This window comes from Cannabis sativa, chromosome X, assembly GCF_029168945.1.
Source record: "Cannabis sativa cultivar Pink pepper isolate KNU-18-1 chromosome X, ASM2916894v1, whole genome shotgun sequence".
Taxonomy (NCBI): domain Eukaryota; kingdom Viridiplantae; phylum Streptophyta; class Magnoliopsida; order Rosales; family Cannabaceae; genus Cannabis; species Cannabis sativa.
The window spans coordinates 5,305,721-5,326,420 of record NC_083610.1 but is presented as its reverse complement, the minus strand read 5'-3'; the positions used below and the strand labels follow the sequence as shown (position 1 = coordinate 5,326,420).

The 20,700-nt window shown below is 31.8% G+C and overlaps 2 protein-coding genes across 2 annotated transcripts; both read left to right on the top strand.

The window, feature by feature from the left end:
- Positions 1-13,483: 13,483 nt before the first annotated feature.
- Positions 13,484-18,527, top strand: LOC115706351 (mechanosensitive ion channel protein 10). Its single transcript, XM_030633974.2, has 6 exons — positions 13,484-13,723; positions 13,871-15,260; positions 15,344-15,461; positions 16,261-16,554; positions 16,976-17,178; positions 18,098-18,527. The coding sequence occupies exons 2-6, from the start codon at positions 13,882-13,884 to the stop codon at positions 18,336-18,338; spliced, it is 2,235 nt and encodes a 744-aa protein (XP_030489834.2). The 5' UTR covers positions 13,484-13,723; positions 13,871-13,881; the 3' UTR covers positions 18,339-18,527.
- Positions 18,528-19,811: 1,284 nt separating this feature from the next.
- LOC115706341 (uncharacterized) lies at positions 19,812-20,476 on the top strand. The gene has a single exon (XM_030633963.2). The coding sequence runs from the start codon at positions 19,900-19,902 to the stop codon at positions 20,284-20,286; it is 387 nt and encodes a 128-aa protein (XP_030489823.2). The 5' UTR covers positions 19,812-19,899; the 3' UTR covers positions 20,287-20,476.
- The last annotated feature ends 224 nt before the right edge of the window (positions 20,477-20,700 follow it).

Below are 20,700 nucleotides of genomic sequence, written 5' to 3'. Positions count from 1 at the left end.
CATTTATCACAAAATCAATTATTTATTTATTTCCTTAAATAGAAATATATTTCCCAATATAGAAATATTCTTATATAACCGTCCAAACCTGCAGCAACCAAACACAAGAACAGAGACACAAAAGTATACACACAACTACAGCAATCTAGATTGAGTGTTGTTGATTAGAGATATACACAAACAAATAGAAAAGAAGAATACAAGAAGAACTTGTTCTCAGAGTTCACCCTAAAACCAAGGTTACATCTCCGTCAAGCTCCCTCAAAGGCCTAATCGTGCACGAGCTATCAACTTCAATGGGTTCAAAACAATGGTGCTGGAGATTCCAAGCTACAAAACAACAAGGTAATCTCATTCTTGCTTCTCTTTAATCTCTCTATTTTCTGCTTAAAACTCTGTATAAATCTCTCTATTTTCTCTCTAATTCTCACAATTTCTTTCTTGTATTTTTGGGTTCATTACAAGAAATATCACTTTTGCGCTGGTAAAAGTAACTTTTACCAATACATTTTGCAAACTGCAGTGGCAAAAATGTTAAAGTTTTACCAGTGCACATTTGTAGTGGCTAAAATCTAACTTTTACCAACACATTTACGCGCTGGGAGAAGTCATTTTTGCCCGGGCTTTTCATTTTGTGCTGTCAAAAGTTCTAATACCAACGTTAATTTGCCAACCCCTTTTGCCAACACATCAAAAGTAAATTCTATTTTACTAGCGCAATACTAAACTTTTGCCAGCACAAAAATATACTAGCAAAAGTGACATTTCTTGTAGTGGTTTCTCTCTCTAAATTAGAGCTGAGCTTCTCTCTAAAAACTCTAGAGCCAATGCACAAATGCAGGTTGTAAAAGCTTTATTCTCTCATATATGATTTTCTTTTCTTTTATAATTTTTTGATGGTTGAGTATAAACTGTTATGTTACTGTATTTAGTTGTTGAGACTCAGATAAGATGTTGTGATAATCTGTTATGAAGTGTGTTGGAATCTTGAGAATATTGAGTTGTTTGTTGTAACTGAATTCCCTTTTGTTGAGAGTTGGTTGTGTTGTTGAAGCCCCTTTGTTATTTGTATCCTTGTATATTTTTAATTAATAGTGATACAGTGATCGTTTGTATTAAAATTTATGCAACAACTTTTAATTTTAATTTAGCACTCGTACCATTGTTACTCATTTTTAGTCTACATATTCTCTTTTTAGTTTAAAATAAAATACATACATATATTCTTTTTCACGCCGTCTCACTACTAAATTCTACAAACCTCAATAATGTTGAAGTATTACAGTTTGTATGGAATTTTTTTTAAGTTGGTGATATATATATGGCTATAGTAATCCAACTTAGATAGCCACAAAAACGATATGGGACATGTTCAAAATTCTTCACTCTAAATAATAATTTAATATACATAATTTACTCTAAAAGATAACGTTACATCACCAAATCTCTTTTCTTACTCAAAAAATAATATAATTCAATGTTCTAAGTAACCTTTCTTTTATTAACAATTATTGTAATTACTCTTCAAATCAAACAAATGTTGAAACTTTATATAATATATGTACACACATGATTAGAGTTGAATATCAGACGGGTTGATTGAGTTTTGAGTTCATGAATTTTGAACTAAAATAAAAAGCATTTACTCGTCTATAAAATAACCGGGTTGGTCGGATTCACAAGTGCACAAGTTGATAAAAGTTGTTTTTTTTTTCAAATAATTTGTAAATGATATTATAAATAAAATTAAATTTGAAACATAATAAAAAAACAATGTTATTCTTATTGTTGTTGGGAAAGAAGGAGGAGGGGGGTAGTGGCGACTGGGAGTAGTGGCAAGGCTAGTTTGGGTACAAGGGTGAAAATCGATGGTCTAGTCTAAGTGAATCACAAGGGGAAGATAGAGAAGGAGAGGGGGGTCAGTCTCCAGCAACCTTAGAGTTAGGGGGGTCTGGCCTAAATCAAAGTGGAAGAGAGGGAGAGGGGTGGGGGTGGGGCAATCTGGTCAAAATTAAAGTGGTAGAGAAAAGGAGAGGTTATGGGCGTGTTTGAGTTTAACTTGGACCTGGTCACATGTGAAAACTCTACCCGAACTCGCCCGTTCATTGTTCATTGTGACCAGGTTAAGCCTGACACATCCATTTTTTATCGATTTTTTTTTCCAAGAATTGGATTGTACGAGTCAGGCCCAAGCAGGTTGGTCGGGTTTGTACCCAACCCAGCCCAAATGTTCAACCACGTGACATTAAGAGAATTGTGGAAAAATTACAACTAATGTGCAGAATCAAATCAACAAACAATTAGCATTGACAAGATTAACAATTCACAAACGATAATTGAAGATAAAATAGGGATGAACTGAGTATTGATATGATCAATGTGATCTACAGCTCTACTCTAATTCTGAAATACCACTAAAATCTTCTTTATTGACTGAGCAAGAACAATGTACAATACAATAGAGATCGACTCTCTGTTAGATTCTCTCAAAGTGTTTATCTCTCACACTCTTACTCAACAATCTTCTTTATCTACAAAAAATTCTTCATACAAAACCTTTGTAAATGATGAGTATGATGGTATTTATAGATCTAGGATATAGATCCTAAAGTGATCGATAGTTGCAAGTGCAAAGTTGTTAAGTTAGTTACGACTTAACCAACCTAACAAACTCCAAGAAACAATATCTCCACATCAACACAAGTAACGTGATTCCAGATGAGACGTACACTTTCTGGAAAAAAGACCAAAGCGTATGTTGAAGGGACTTCTAGGATAGAAAAGGCAACAACTAGAGTTAATTATTCGGAACTCCCTTAAAAGTGAACAACTAGCTAGCCATCCAGAACTCCATTCCAGAGGAAGACTAGCTTCGAAAAGACTCCTTCCGATTGGACACGATAGACTTCTAGGATTAATGCCCTTCTGGACGATATCTATCTTATTACGAGATTTTTTTTGGATGGACAAATTTCGGAAATGTCTTTTTGAATGACATTTAACTTTATATAACTAAAACAATTTTTGAAGATCTTTTCATTTAGATAAATTATACCACAAGAATTATTCTTCATATACATAATTTTGTGTTTAATTAATAACATTATTTCTATTATATTCTTGACATTAATTATGAAAAACACAAATCTAATGAAATCTACTCATATTTTATGGCTAGAGGTGTATATATACACATAAATATTTGTCACTTTCATGCACCTAAACCAATACTGAAAATTATTATTATATACACAAATGGATTATTTTGTGGTAAAATAATAATGTTGAACACATGATATGTTGTGCAGACTTAGCTTCAAGACAATTCCATCTAATATATACTAAATTATCAGTATATAATTATTTAAGTTCCCTATATATTATCAAAAATAATCTATAAGATACAGTTCTGAAGTGAAGTGAATTATTCTTAGGTCTCGATATGAACATCAATAGTGGAATACAACTCATAACTCATACACACCTCTGTTATTTATCACGTGCTAATTAATATATATATTTATCTTTATATAATATATATTGTATATAATGGAAACCCTAGAAAAATCTACTGTAACTGCTCTGAGAACAGTGTTATATATTTTCTTTCTAAAATGGTACAATTTTTTTACTATTTGGGAGGACTGAATTCCTTGGTTATACCATTTACCAATTATAATAAAATGCATGTTGTTCTCAATAAATAATAAATAAATTTCTCATTTTTTTTTAATTAATAAACTCTTTTTACAATTTCGAGTTCTGATTTCATATAATTAAGTATATATTGTAGATTAAGGCACACTGTAAAGTGTGTTCAATTTATATTTATATGTATATTATTATGAACATAATATATAATGTAGGGATATTGGCGGTTAAACCACCTGAACTTTACGGTTTATAACACTTAACCACAAAAACCGAAATTTTGGCGGCTAAACTATCTAAACTCCCATTCCGTTTTGCTATGTACACCTCCGTCCAAAAATTACAGTTAAGTGCCACGGTAGACTGTCCACGTGTACACACTTGTACACGTGGCAAAATTTTAGTGGTCCACGTAATATTAGTTTTGAAAAATAATTATAAATTTTTAAAAAAAAAATCATAATTTTTTTTTCTTTTTGAATTTTTTTAATATAATTTACTTTTTTTTCTTTTTCTTTTTCTTCTTCTTTTTTTTTTTCCAGAAACCCTCCATTCCTGGGACCTCACAGCCTCAACCATAAAACTCCAGTGACCACCGGCCTTGAACCCCAACCCTAGCGACCCCCTTTCTCTCTTTCTCTCTCTCGTCTCACCACCGGAGCCTTCAAAACTAACCGGTGGCGTGGCTCTCGACGATGAGATCTCTTACTGGCATCCGCTATCTCTCCTTGGAGGTACCTCTCTTAGTCTTTCTCTCTCTATGTTGTCTGAAGGTCTGAGGTCACGGCTGTGATGTGGGGGGTCGTGGGGCTTGGGTCTGAGGTCGGGATTCTGGGCTGTGAGGAAGGGGGTCACTGGGGTTCGAGTTCAAGGTCGGTGGTCACGGGGGGTTTATGGTTGAGGCTGTGAGGTCCCAGGGATGAAGGGTTTCTGCAGAAGAAGAAGAAGAAGAAGAAGAAGAAGAAGAAGAAGAAAAAGAAAAAAAAAAAGTAAAAAAAAAAAAAATTAATTTTTTAATTTTTTTAAATTAAAAAAATTAAAAAAGAAAAATTAATTAATTTTTTTTTTCTGATTTTTAATTTTTTTTAAATATTTATAATTATTTTTTAAAACTAATATTACGTTGACCACTAAAAATTTGCCACGTGTACAAGTGTGTACACGTGGACAGTCCACTGTGGCACTTAACTGTGATTTTTGGACGGAGGTGTACAGAGCAAAACGGAATGGGAGTTTAGGTAGTTTAGCTGCCAAAATTTTTGTTTTTGTGGTTAAGTGTTACAAACCGTAAAGTTCAGGTGGTTTAGCCACCAATATCCCTGTGATTGAGAATTATATAATATGATTGAAAGTTACATTTTGTAACTTCTATTATATTATCATTAATTAAGTGTGTAAAGTGTATTTACATAACTTAATCTTTTGAAATTTAAAACTATATTGTAAATATAGTTGTTGAGAATTTAATTTTATTATTTATAATGTGTATAAGTGATATAGAATAAATTAGAAATTATTTGGAATGCTTTGGAGAGTTATTTACAAATATTGAAAAATTTAGTAACTAATAACTAGTTATTAGTTTTTTTAGCTTTATGATTTGAACGTTTTTGACAATGTGAATACTTTTTAACAGCTCTCATAACCCTCAAATTACTCATTTAATTTCATTTACACCCAATTAAGAGATGGTAACAATCATTGGGTGTAGGGTGTTTAAATTTCAAAGTATGTAACTTTAAACACTATAAATAGAGAACTTAGTTCATTCTTTGAGATATCCTATTCTCTTCTATCTTTCAAATACCAAGCTAGAGAGCTTTGAGGCTTGATAATTCCCAGAAATGTTTCCGTAAAACCCTAAGTGTTTCATAGAGGGAGAAATAATCTTTTTAGACAAAAGTGTAGGAACCTTGTTCAAGCTTTTGGTGATTCCTATCTCTACTTTGGGTATTTATTCTTTTATTCTTTGTTCTATTCTCTAGTTTTATAGTGTTCTCTTCTTCTCCTCTTAACACTCTTATATATATATACTATCATATAAATATATACATACTATATACATTCGTTAAATATAATATATATATATCTTTACTATGTATTATTTATATTATATATATATATTCTATATCATATATGTACACTATTATATATGTTGAAATAAATCTCCACGTGCACTGTCCATATCAGCAAAAACAAAGATTACAAGTATAAAACCTACAAGTGGCCTTCGGCCTCTAACAACTTATTCTGACAGATCCAGAAGTTAGTTGCAAAGTTTATTAAAACTGTTGCAACTAATTCCCACAACTAATTCCCAGCTCTCTCAATCCATCCTAAGGCTATATAAACATGCATACTCAACTTCGAACACTTATCAGAACAGAAAAATTTGAGAGAAAGAGACTTACAGTGGTTAATTCTTGGAGCCCTAGGTTTAGGGCTCGGAGATCCAACCCAAGAAGGAGACATACATAGAGAAAGGAAGAAGAAAGAGTTAGTAAAATATTTAGAGAGAGAGAAAATAAACACTGTAATAAAAATGGATTATCAATTGTACCTGTGATTTGGAATCTTGCTTTGTAACTCTTTGATCTTGAAAATCTAATAGTGGAAACGAGCTTTTTCTAAGGCGAGCTCAAAGAGGATGTACCCAGCAACATTTAAGAACCTCTATAAAATCTTGGTGCAATCTCTATATTTTTTTTGCTAGCTCCTACTTTTTTTTGTATCTCTGTTTGTGTATGAATCTAAGGTTTTATTTTGATCTGGGAAGGGTTGATTAGGATATTTGGGTTGTGAGCAGTCTTCGAGTTTCTTCTCAAGAAATTCGAAGTTCTGCTAGGGTTTCGATTTGTGGATTGTGTGTTTGTGTTAATGACTTGGTTCTAGAGGGTTCTGAGGTTATTGGATTTGTTCAATACGACTAGGCGTTTTGGTTGAAGCTTGTCGTTTAACTCATTATTCAACAGAGTCAACTATGTTTTTGACTCAGGGTGAAAGGTCGATTTTGACCTTGTGTAATAGTTGATTTTATTTATGTTGTGTGTAGGTTAGAAAGGTAAAATTCCTACAATAAATACAATTTTTTATAATTTACATTTATTTATATCTTTGAGTTTTGAGTTGTAACTTTTTTCTTTTATTTTTATTTTGTGCTTTGGTATTGTAACTCTCTATTTAATCTATTGTCCTTGTAGTATTTTTCTTAAAGTTATATTTTTTTTTATCCTTTATTCATTTTATTTTATTCTGCCATTATAATCTCTCATATATTTCTAACAATATCTATTTTTTTAATTTCTCTTATAAGTTATTCCATGAATAGAAAGAGTCTAAATGGTGGGCCTAATAAGAATTTTAGAATTTTCAATCCTTCCATCCTTTAATAAGACTATCTCTTATTCATAATTGTAATCAATTAATTTTTTTTGTATTTTTGTTAAACCATCAACTAATATAATAGCTTATAGTTTTATAAGAGCTCTAAATTATTTTAAGATTTCGATTTAGATTCTATTCTGACTGACTTATTACCGTGTTTTATAACAAATTTCAATGATTAATAAAATTACGATTTCCATTCAGGAAAAAGATTATAATTTTTTGGTTTGATAAGTTTATAGTTAAAAGTAACATATTATTGGTAATTTTTGTAATAGAGTCTCCGAAAGGTTTTTGGTAGACATCATATCTATTTCGGTATTTAAGAAAAAAATTTAGTTTAAGTTTTGTCATGATTGTGTATGTTATAGCTATTTAAAATCATTTATAAACTTTGAATTTTTTTTTGAATAATTTACAATGTTAAAAATAAAGTTCAAACAATTACTTACGATGCGTATAAGAGAAAATAGTCATAAGTACGGAAGAAGAAATTGTGATTAGTATATATAACCAAATTCATATACTCACGTAATTAAGTTATGAACTCAATTTTTTCTTTTACAAAGTGTACTTTTTTTAAGTAATGAAATCTTCATTAATAGGCAACTGCCTGCAAACATAGTCATACACTAATACAAACTGGAAGTCTAGGCCACCAAACTATACATTCTCAAGAGATGATGCCATTTTAGCAAGATCATGAGCTAGCTATTGTATAAGTGTATACCTTGTTAGTTAAAATAAATCTCTTAATTTTAAAGATAGATAAAGTTAATTTATTGTGTGCTTTGAAAATAATTAAGTTCTCCCTTTTAAAAAAAATTAAACTGTAGACTTTCTGTGTTAAATTTATATAATTATTATTTGCATAAAATATTGTTATGTAGTATTAGTAGTACTTAATACCACCTTGTAATGAAGCCTTAAAATTTACAAATACTTACTTTCAATATCAACTTTAACCATTATTAAGGATTTGTTGTCTAAATTAACTTTGAGAGATATATATTTTTTTTTTATGTTAGTCGTAATTTTAATATTATAGTTCATGAATTGGCTAGTAAGCATACATCATTTGTAACTTGATTTCAGGGCAAGTTTAAATTTATAATATTGCATTCTTGATAAAAAAAAAATTATGTGGAACTTAATACTTAATTATACTAATAGTAATATGAAAGTGTATTGGTGTAGTTTATCATTTCTCTTTGTAAAATATCAACAAATATTGTTATTAAATATCAGTAGTATTACGTTAAAGTGACACTTTATAAATAGTTATTGATATTTTATAATAATTATTAAATTAAATTATTTAAAACTTAATACTTAATTATATAAATAACACTACATGGAGAGATTTTAGCATTATTCATACCTATAATATAAATTTAGTAGTACGAGTGCCTAATATCTATATACACATTTCTTCACCCATCACTTTTTGGCTTCCAAACACATCATGATGACCTCCTTTTTTTTTTTTTTTTTGAATAAAAGCGTTTTTGATTAATCAACAAGCTAGACCTCGCGGTCATTACTAAAATGTTCAAAGAGATGGTGGATACCGAAATATCACCAACCAAATTGTGGGAAAAGGCCCACTTAGCCACATTATGGGCAACAAAATTACAAATCCTGCTTATATTAGAGAAAATACAACTAGAAAAATAAGAAGAGTGACTGATACAAAATGAGACATAGTTACTAATGACCCAACGGGACTCCTTCCCATTGAGGGCATTTATCACTACCCTCGAGTCGCTCTCCACAACGATATACTGGACTTTCACTTCTAAGGCTGCAGAGATAGCCAAACAGCAAGCCGCCGCTTCCCCACATAACGCATCAGTGAAATCCAAACAAGCCGTGTGGACCTTCACCACCTCACCCAGATGGGTTCTGGCCACCGCCGCTAAACACATGCTATCAAGCCCCACTCTGACATCACAGTTCAGTTTAATCCAGCCCTGAGGAGGGGGGAACCAGCTCTCCTCTCGACCCGGGGTGGGGATAGGGAAAATAGTAGCACGCAAGTCTGCAAAAGCAAATCGAATAGAATCAATGCAATTTGTTATATTCAAAGTAATATTATTGTGGACCTTCTCATTTCGAGTACGCCATAAATTGTCGACCACAATAGAAGCATAAAGGAAAACCTCTTCCCCATTTAATCCCTTGTGAGACAGATCCCAGATGAATTTGACCCAATCCCACAGTCTAATTCCGTTATCTTGAGTGGGGTAAATACCCCAAGGAGAAGAGCGCCAGACATGAAGAGCAATATCACATGTAAGGAATAGATGTTCCACAGTTTCTTCCTCCCTCCCATAAAGAGGGCATCTCACCTCCTCAATATGAAATCGCTTTTTAATAACAGATCTAAGAGAGAGAGAGCATTGGAGGGAATGCACCACCAGAGAACCTTGTGTCGTTCCATCACTTTACTATTCCAGAGTTTGTTCAACATAGAAGGAGCCACAACACACTGGGGAGCTCTCTCCAACGCTTGAGAGAGATAGGCAAATTTCCAGGAGAAATGTCCATCCTTTTCAAGAGTCCAAACCCACTTGTCCTGCCCCAAACCAGATGGAACTCCTCCTCTCAAAATAGCCGACACAGTCACATGATCAAACAGGCTATTAAGTTTATGAACATCCCATCGGCCATCTGAGATTAGATCAGCCACAAAAATGTGATCTCCAACATTTAAAGAGCGAGGCTTTGGTCTGAAGTCCTTTAAGTGGGGAATCCAAGGATCCTCCCAGATTTGAGTATCCCTTCCATCCCCCCACCATCTTGCAAGCACCTTTCCTTAGTATGTTCCTAGTTTTAATGACAATTTTCCAAAACTAGGAATCAGAACTCTTGGAATCACAATTAAGAAACTCTTTTCCTCTAAGATATTTAGTAGTAAGCACTCTGCAACACAGAGATTGGCTTCCATTCAAGATATTCCACCCCCACTTGGCAATAAAAGCTTGATTCATTTCTCTCGATTTCCTAAACCCCAAACCTCCCAAAAATTTCGAAAGACATAACTTGTCCCAAGCTTTAAGATAGAGCCCGTGGTTGTCCTTCTCAAAACCCCACCAGAAGTCACGCACCATACTATCATTTCTGGATGCCATTCTATTAGATAGCTTAGTAGTTTGCATGGCATACATCGGCATGGACAGGCCTACCGACTTAATGAGAGTCGCCCGGCCGGCTTTGGAGAGGGTTTTAGCTTTCCAACCTTGAAGTTTTGTAGAGAGATTATCCTAAATGAAGTTGAAGTCGGCATCCTTTTGACGAGATCTGAAGAGGGGTAATCCAAGGTATTTAACATTTCCTTCCGGAGATCCAATACCCAACATCTCTTTAATCTCCTGTCTCAGGCCCCTTGGCGTATTCTTACTGAAGAAGATGGAGGTTTTGAGTTTATTAACCTGTTGCCCATACCAAGAGCAAAAACTCTCCAGACACTGCCTATAACCTCTGACTTCATCCAAGTTAGCTCTCCCCACTAAGATTAAGTCATCAGCAAAGAATATATGAGATAGAACCGGACCTCCTCTACTCAGTCTTATACCTTTAATATTGTTCCTATCTAGGGCACAATTTAGGAGTCTAGATAGAATCTCAGCGGTCCAAATGAACAAGTAAGGAGACAGAGGATCCCCTTGGCGGAGGCCACAGGAAGGGTTAATCGATCCCACTTGCCCCCCATTAAGGCAGATGTTGAGAGTAGTGGTGGCGACGCACTGGGATATCCAATTGCGAAATTTCAAGGGAATACCAAAACAAGACAACACTTGATCAATAGCTCCCCAATTCAGCCTATCATAGGCTTTCATGAGATCAATTTTAATAGCAAAGAAACCCTCTTTGTCTCTTTTTCGATTAAATGAGTGGATGATTTCCTGAACTATAACATTGTTATCTTGAATGTTCCTTCCGGGCACAAAAGCGGCTTGAGTAGGGCAAATAAGTTTCGGAAGAATAGGTTTAATTCTATTTGCAATGATCTTGGAAATGACCTTATACAAGACATTGCAAAGAGAAATAGGCTGAAAGTGGTTGGTTCTCTTCGGGTTCTGGACTTTAGGGATTAGGACAATATTTGTTGCATTGACTCCTTTATGCATTTTGCTAGTCGCAAAAAAGTCCGTAACAACCTCACACATCATGATGACTTAAGTCTAAGTTAGAGGACAATTCTAATACAACAAACAATAAATTAAAGTTGGGAAATTTGATTTTCTATAGGTATTAAACTTATTATTTTTTTTTAAAACCAATACATTTTACACTATAAAAAATTTGCCAATTTTTTGAAAACCCCAAAAATACCCCCTCATAACTCAAACCCTTTCTCTCTCCTCCCTCACTCTCAGCCGACTCTCTCAACTCACCAACCCACCACCCACGGCACCCACCACCCACGGCACCCACCACCCTCACCCACGGCACCCACCACCCTCACCCACGAGCAACCCACGGCAGCCACCACCCTCACCCACAAAAACCCCAACCCCGACGACCCTCACCCACGCCCCAGCCCCCTTCTCTCTCTTCCTCTCTGAAAACGATTGAAAAAAAAAGGGTCTGGTCCGATGGTCGGACCAGGGCCCTTTTTTTTGTTTTGAATATTTTTCAGAGAGAGGAAGAGAGATAGTGGCCCGATGGTCGGACCATGGGGTCCGATGGGTCCGATTGATCGGATCCCATGGTCCGACCATCGGACCTGGGCTTTATTATTTATTTATTTTTTTTTTCATTCGGTTTTAGGGAAAGAGAAAAGATTTGAGTTATGAGAGGGGTATTTTTGGGATTTTCAAAAAATTGGCATATTTTTTATAGTGTAAAATATATTGGTTTAAAAAACAAATTTTTAAATTTAATAAGTATAGAAAATCAAATTTCCCTTAAAATTTGCTTTGTTTTGTCCCAAAAACTAAAACTAAAACTAATTTTTCATTTAATATTTATGGTTTTTATGTCGTTTTCTTTATTGCTTTTTTGTCATTGTTTAGTTAATTTCATTTCCAGATATCTTTGAATCTTGAACCACGTGGTTGGGTTAGATTATATTTACTTCTGGTCAAAATTTAACACCAATGGTCCCAAAAACCAACACTTTTCCATTCCTTTATTTATCTTTATGTACAAACTTGAGTTTATATGTTTTGTTCAAACACCTCATAACAAAAAGAATAAATATGATTTCACATTTGTAGGGTTTTATTCCTTGAATTCTTTTTTATTGTAAATTTTTTTTCATTAACTATAAAATTATTGCAATTATTCTTTTATAGTAGTATTTTAATTATTTATTTCAATAATTTATTGATATAATACTAAATATAATATTAATCTAATTTAATTTAAGAGTTTAAACAATAATTAAATACATAAATAATAATCTAATAATAAATTATAAGAGTATGTATATACATTCTTAAAGCTACTATTTATATGTTTAATGCTAATAATTTAAATTTTAAGTAGCTTAAAGTTATTAAATAAGCTCTAGTACTATAATTATAGCTGTAACTCATAGTAGCATACATAAATTATTTTATAAATGAGCAGAATATAACTGGAGGGAGATTTTTGCAACGATTTTCATAGTTGAAAGGAAATTTTTGCAATAAAAAAAAAGTTCATTAGAAAAAATTTTACAAATATCATAATTTAGAGAACAAAAATTTTAGTTTTTCTACAAATATAGGGATATGATTTTGTCCTGTTATTGTACTTTCACGGATTGTAATCCGTGATGTACGACAACCGTCAGATAAGAGAGTTATTTGATCTGACGGCTGAGATTGATCTATGGGTAATTAGGGTTAAAAAGTAGAAACATAACCTGACACTCATTTAATGTACCTTGAAACCCTGATAAAATCGTGTCCCTAAAAATATAATATCTTTTTCTTTTTTGACAAGAAATATAATATCTTGTAGTAATTGGAGTTTGGTGCATTTTATCATTAAAAAATAAAAAATAATTATATGTGTTTGTCTACATTATTTATGTTTGAGTAATTTACAACTCTTTGGGTAAAAATAAAAAAGACACTTTAATCTTAAGGACACTATATCAAATATGTGGCAATATAATTAATGAACAATTCTCTATATTTTTTACAAATTGTGTGAAGACTTAACATTAAAATACACAAATAATAAGATATTTATCCCTTAGCATTTTTCCTATTAAACTCACAATAAAATAAAACAATAGCTCACATAATTTTACATTACAAATTCACAATACAGAACATAAATAAATATATCATCTCTTGTGTGCTGACATATATACTAATCGAGGATTAAATTAAGAAACTCATGTACTTTTTGTTTCAGTATCTCTAAACAAAAAATAATAATAAATTAACCACCTTTAATCACAATATTACATCTATATAAGTACATATCTATCTATCTCTATATATAATAAATATTATAATTAATATATAATATATAATCTGATTCTTATCAGAAACTCTTCACAATTTTCCTTTTTGTTAATATCAAAGCTCTGATCACTTTGTACGTACTTACCATTTATAAATATATAATCAACCAAAGTTTGAAGCTTTCATCAATGGTGTTTTCTCTTTCTTCACTTCATATTTGCTTAGTGAGAGATTAGTTAAGCTTCAGTTTCAGTGTCACTAAGCATTTATTTATTCAGGTATTACAGTTTTTCTTTTTTTGGCGCCAAAATATTACTCTGTTTATCATAAAGTTCCAATCTTTATCAATTTTTTTTTTCGAAAAAACATTAATATAATCGAAATCTGAAACATTCCCACTTGTAAAATCCAATCTTTTTTTACAGGGTTGTTTTCAATGGAAGCAAGAGAGAAGAAGAAAGCTTCAAACTTTAATGGCGAAACCCAAGTAATAGTCGAAATCCTTAATGAAGAGCCAAAAGGGTATCCTCCAAAAGCCTTAGAATCTTCATCAGAACCAAAACAGATCAAAATGGTTGATTTTGATTCAACTCAGAAAGTTCCGGTGAGTTGTCCTTCGCCGGAAACTTCAAGATTTTTCCCAAGTCCAAACAAACCCCCAAAAATCCCAACACCAAACGGAACCCCAACTCGCCGGAATATTCTGAACAGATCAGTTTTCTCAAAACCCAAATCAAGATTTGGTGAGCCATCATCAGCTCCCATTGAAGATCACAACAACTCATCAGATCAAGGTGTGATTGACTCATCTTTTAGAAGCTCATTCAGTCGAGCTTCATCTCCGAACAACCTCTCCACCGGTCGGAGTCAAAAATTCTCAGCTTCTCATGGGCATGATGATGAAGCTGAAGAGATTTACAACAAAGTTGCTTTACATAAAGAAAAGCATAGAAAATTGAAAGCAAGGTTTTTGATTGAATGGTGTTTGTTTATATTCCTCTTTGGTTGTTTAACGGCTAGTTTGACAGTTAAAAAGTTGGAAACTTATAAAGTTTGGAGCTTGGAGTTATGGAGATGGTGTGTTCTTGTTATGGTGATATTTTGTGGTAATTTGATGACTAATTGGTTTATGCATATTGTTGTTTTTGTTATTGAGAGAAATTTCTTACTTGAAAAGAAAGTTGTTTACTTTGTTCATGGTTTGAAGAAGAGTGTTCAAATCTTCATTTGGTTAGGTTTTGTTCTTTTAACTTGGGTACTTGTTTTCAATCATGGTATTAAACGTTCAAAATCAACAAACAAGATTCTTAGAATACTTTCATGGACATTAGTGACATTACTTGTTGGGTCATTTTTATGGTTAGTGAAGACTCTTTTGTTAAAGATCTTAGCTTCAAATTTCCATGTGAACACATTCTTTGATAGGATTCAAGAATCTATATTCCATCAATATGTTGTTCAAACACTTTCTGGTCCTCCATTGATTGAGGAAGCTGAGAGGGTTGGTAGGTCACCTAGTATGGGACAATTGAGTTTCACAAGCACAAAGAAAGGAGGGAAGAAATCGTCGAAAGAATCATCGAAAAGGGTTATCGATATGGCTCAACTTCATAAGATGAAACAAGAAAAGGTTTCAGCTTGGACTATGAAGGTTTTGATTGATGCTGTTTCGAGTTCGGGGCTTTCGACGATTTCTAATCAGTTGGATGAGATGGAAACTGTTGCTAAAGAACAGAATAAGGAGATTACTAGTGAGATGGAAGCAACTGCTGCTGCTTATCATATTTTCAGGAATGTTGCTCAACCTGGTTCAAAGTGAGTTAAGAAAGACATAATGATTAAGTTTCGTTTTTGTGTTTTGAATTGTTTTTTGTTGTAACTTTTGTTGTGATTCATAGGTATATTGATGAAGATGATCTGCTGAGATTCATGATTAAGGAAGAAGTTGATCTTGTTTTTCCTATGTTTGGATCAGAGAATGGAAGAGTTGATAGAAAAGCTCTTACTGATTGGGTGGTATGACTCCTTTTTTCTCTTAATCTTTTGTTCTTACTTCTTTCATTTCATTTGATGAAAAGTTAAAACTAACAGCATTGCTATTAGGTACTGGAGGTTGAGTTCTGTAAATTGTTAGCGATTTTTTATAATAATTATTATGTTGAATTAATATATGTGAGACTCGATATTTAAGGGTACTAATATCGGTATGACAACTTTTAGTGTACTACTGGTATGATAATTATTAAATTAAAATATGTGAGACTTGAATTTTAATTATATTTATAGTGGTATGATAGTTTATGGTGTATGTCAAACGCCATTACATAGTGTTATATCAATATAATTGTGTAATTAGATAACGAGTTTCACATATTTTAATTTAATAATTATTATAAAAAACTGCTAACCACTCGCAAGATGTTATTTCGTAGCAAAATTAGGCATCTCTAGGACCTCACTACAAAAAAGGTTAATATCTTAGTCGCAATATAATTTTTTTTGTAATTAATTGTGATTTTTAATTACAGTATAAAATTATTTGTGACTAAAATATAATATTTAGATACAATAAGCATTGTGACAAAATATTTAATCACAATAAATTATCATTTTTGTGATTAATACCTTTAGCTATAGATTTTTTATAATTACTTTCAATTTGTTATAATTTTTGTTGTGGTTAAAGTTAAATTTTTTGTAGTACCTATTAGCAATGCTCTTAACATTTAAGTGGTATTAGTTTTTATTTTTACATTATTACCAAACAAAATGTTGTTTTCTTTTAATGTTATTATTATTATTATTATTATTTCAGGTGAGAGTTTTCAATGGAAGAAAAGCACTAGCACATTCATTAAGTGATACAAAAACAGCAGTAAAACAACTGAACAAATTAGTTACTTGCATACTTGCAATAGTAACAATTGTGTTATGGTTTGTGCTTGTTGAAGTAGCCACTACAAAAGTGCTTGTTTTTCTTTCGACACAGCTTTTGGCCGCCGCTTTCATGTTCAAAGACACCTGCAAGACCATCTTCGAAGCCCTCGTCTTCATTTTCGTTATGCATCCCTTCGATGTGGGCGATCGTTGTGTTATCGACGGGATTCCGGTAAGATTTCTTTTCTAATCCACTATCAAAATGTTACAATTATCAAAGAGGGGTTGCTCAAATAATAATGTCAGGGCATTAGGGTCGGGTTTGGGCTAAGATGGGCTTTAGGCCCAGTACTCCAAAAAAATTTCTTTTTAAGAATATACATATTTATTTTTTAATAATTTTTAAAAATACTACTTTTTTTAATAAATGGTCCGATATATAATTAGCGATTTCCTATAAATAGGACTCAATATTAAATTGTACCGATATCTATACTACACCTTACAAGGGTCTTAAGCATGGTAGCCATAGGTACCTTTTAGCATTTCTCTATTAGATACTTTGTTCACTCACATAAGGTCTGAGATTCGAGTCCCTTCTCAGGATTCTAGCTAATCAATTAAATCATGATTTTTTTTTTTTTTGTTTGCAGTTGTTGGTTGAAGAGATGAACATATTGAATACTGTGTTCTTGAAACTCAACAATGAAAAAGTGTACTACCCAAACGCAGTGTTGTCCACAAAACCTATAAGCAACTACTATAGGAGTTCAGACATGGGTGATACTGTGGAGTTTTCTATTGATTTCAATACACCTGTGGAGAAAATAGCCTTGCTCAGAGAAAAAATTAAAAAGTAAGTTTATTTTTATCATTTATTAATTTTTCTTCCTTGTTTTCAAAAAATATTTGAAAAAAATTATATTGTATACTCACTTTATTTTACTTATTTTAATTTTTACTTACATTTTCATATATACTTACTTTTATAGATGATGTTTCTATTATACCCTTTAGGTTAATGTAAATTATGTCTTAGACTTAAGTGGAAGGGAGTGTGTAAATTATGTCTTAGAGTTAAGTGGAAGGGAAGGTATATTAGGCAACTACTTTTAAAAGTAGGTATATTTTTAATGAAATTTAATATGAAGGTATTTTTGATTAATGGATGAAAAAAAAAAAAAAGATATTTATCAATTTATCTTAAATAATTATATAAATATAATCGGCCCAAGATAATTGGGCCTTTAAATCTCAATTGGGTTATTTATGGAGAAAGGAATTTTATTTTTATGATTGTTAAGGTATAAGTTTGTAAAATATCACTTTATTTCAATAAAAAAAATATATTTTAGAAAAAAGTTAAAAAATATGAGAAAATAGTATAAGGTAACTAGTTACCCATGTAGTTACTCTAAGCGTATATTTTTAAATTTTTTCTTCAATTCTTCTCATGAAATATTTTTAAATTATAAAATATCATATGTAATTTATATATTATTTTTTTGATGTAGTGTTAAAAAATTTGAATATGATATTTTTGAAAAAGTTATTGTTTTCTTCTAAATAAATTGAAATATATGATTTCTAAAAAATAAATTGGGAATTCAAGAAAATATTTGTTTTTAGTAAGACACATCCCAAATTGTAGTGTATTTCTATAAAATAATATTTTTGAAAGAAAATGATACATTTTTGTATGAAGTGACTACATTGAAAAATAATAACACTCCTTTTATTATTTAATAATTGTAATGAATTAAACTTGTGTGTAGGTACTTAGAGGAGAACCCTCAAACATGGCATCCAATACATCGTGTGGTGGTGCTTGAGATTGAGAATGTGAACAAATTGAAGATGGCTCTCTATCCAAACCACACCATAAATTTCCAAGAGTATGGGGAGAGAAACCGACGCCGATCCGAGCTAGTCATGGAGCTTAAGAGGATCTTCGAAGAAATCCATATCAAATACTATCTTCTTCCTCAAACTATTCATCTCGATCAAAAAATATGATGACTAATTAAATCCTAATTTTAAAGTTATTTTTTGTTTTATTTTGTTTTTGTTATCATCGTTAAGTTTTGAGATAATCACTTAGTAGAACTTTAAGTAGCCAGTTGAGTAGAAAGAAATGTTGACTATTACTATTTTGTATGGGAATTGAACTACTTAAATCAAATGTACTTTTTTCGGGGGTTTGTATTTTGTTGTGTTAGGAAATATATTCTATTCTTATTTACTTCACTAATTATTTAGATAGCATTGTTATAAACATAATAATTTAAATTAACTTTTGTGGATTTAAAGAAACTCTCAATTAAATAAAATTTAATCAGAGCAAACATAATTATTTGAAATAGACAATTTAATTACTTTTTAAGCTATTCCTAGTCATTTTTCAATGTTTTCTACCTTTAGTTTAATTATTCAAGACTTTTAAAATATGCTTCTATTTTAGAGTAATTAGGGGTGTTCATTGGATCACATCCAATATTTTTAGGCATATCCCGATCTGATCCAATCATATATTGGATGTTAGATTTTACCATCCGATCCGATCCAATTAATTTGATCATCCAATCAATCCAACATCCATTGGATGTTGGATTGGATCGGTTCTATCCATTGGATGTATTTCATATATATATTTATTTGTTTAATTTGGGTTAATCTAATATTTTAAACTTAGTATTTTTTGGATCGGATCGGATCCATCCAATATTTTAGATCCAGTATGTATTGGATTGGACTGGATCCATCTAATCCAAGAAAAAAAAAAGTAAAACTTTAATGTTAATTTTCATATATACATATAGATTTGATGTATAACAATATAAAATCTAATTACTCATCCAAATTAAATGAAAATACTAATTAGTTCGATTGGATGTATTGGATATTTAGACACCCCATCCACCATCCGATCCGATCCAATTGGATATTTAAAAATAACATCCAATCCGATCCGATCACAATTGGATATCCAATGTTTGGCGGTCGGTTGTAATTGGATCGGTCGGTTCTCATTGGATTGGATCGATTTATGCACACCCCTAAGAATAATTATAATTTATTTTTTTATCAAACCATTTATAAATTAAGTAACATATTGTGTAGCTAATTTTTTTTTAATTATTTTAGTATTTTAATTTTTTTTTGAGTATAATACTTTGATTGAACTTAAACTTTTATTGTATTTTGATTATTTAAAAAAAAAATTATTAATTTATGAGTCCAATTTTAGTAAATTAAATAGGTTTTTTTTTCAACGAAATACAAAATTATTATTTTTTTTTATAAATATAATCACAATAAATAATTGAAACATTTTAATTTGAAAAAAAAAAAAAAAAGACACTAATAGATAACCTTATCCACAAACTCAAAACCAAAAACAAACATGCCACGTAAGATCCCTAAAAATACGACACGTCAGCAGAAAAATCTCACCATTCATATCGTTCTTCTTCTTAACCCCAAAACCACACTCATTCACTCCATTTGAGATTGAGAAGCCCTTCAAAAATAAAAAAAAACAATAATAAAAGGACCAAACTGCAAATAAAAAAATCCAATGGCTTCAGTATCAATGACCACCACCACCACAACACTCGTCTCAGTCCCACGCGCCGCCCTAAACCGTCCCAACTCCGACTCCTTCTTCAACCCTATTCCGATAAGAGCTTCAAACAACAACAGATCTCATCACCTACTTTCTCGTCGTCTCCAAGTCCAGGCCTCTTCTTCCTCTCTCATCAAAGAAAAGGCCGCCGCAGCCCTAACCGCCGCGGCGCTGACTGCGTCGATGGTCGTGCCGGAAGTTGCTCAGGCAGCCGGGAACGATCTTACTCCGTCGTTGAAGAATTTCTTGCTTAGCATCGCTGCCGGTGGAGTTGTTGCCACTGCCATTATTGGAGCTGTTGTCGGTGTTTCTAACTTCGATCCTGTTAAGAGAACCTGAGAAATCGACGCCGCCGTCGCCGTTGACGTTGCCGTTGCCGTCGCCGACGTATTTAAAGGTGTATTTTGTGTTTTTTATTATGTATAATAATACTATTTTTGATTATTAATGACACTTTAATTTGATTCTTTAATTGAGTCAAGAACCAAATTTGTTGTTTGATTTAATGGCACAATTATTTTGGGTGTTAGTTTGAATTATTATATATTTAATCTTGAAAATTAATTATTACTACAATAAATTGTTTAGCAGATTAAGTTTTATTAAGTTTACATAATAGAATTCTTTCAAAAAAAAAAAAAGTTTACATAATAGAATTTTGATAATTAAAATTAAATATTGTATTTGATGTAATTAAATATATTTTAAAATATAAATCAAATGCTTAAAACAAATTTTGTGAAGAGTAATTTG

What these genes read in the sequence shown, in the direction of transcription:
- LOC115706341 (XM_030633963.2), top strand. Translation starts at nt 19,900, where the DNA reads ATGGCTTCAGTATCAATGACCACCACCACCACAACACTCGTCTCAGTC.
- LOC115706351 (XM_030633974.2), top strand. Translation starts at nt 13,882, where the DNA reads ATGGAAGCAAGAGAGAAGAAGAAAGCTTCAAACTTTAATGGCGAAACC. An exon ending in GTTGCTCAACCTGGTTCAAA is followed by an intron (nt 15,261 to 15,343) that starts GTGAGTTAAGAA and finishes TGTGATTCATAG; the next exon opens with GTATATTGATGAAGATGATC. An exon ending in CTCAGAGAAAAAATTAAAAA is followed by an intron (nt 17,179 to 18,097) that starts GTAAGTTTATTT and finishes ACTTGTGTGTAG; the next exon opens with GTACTTAGAGGAGAACCCTC.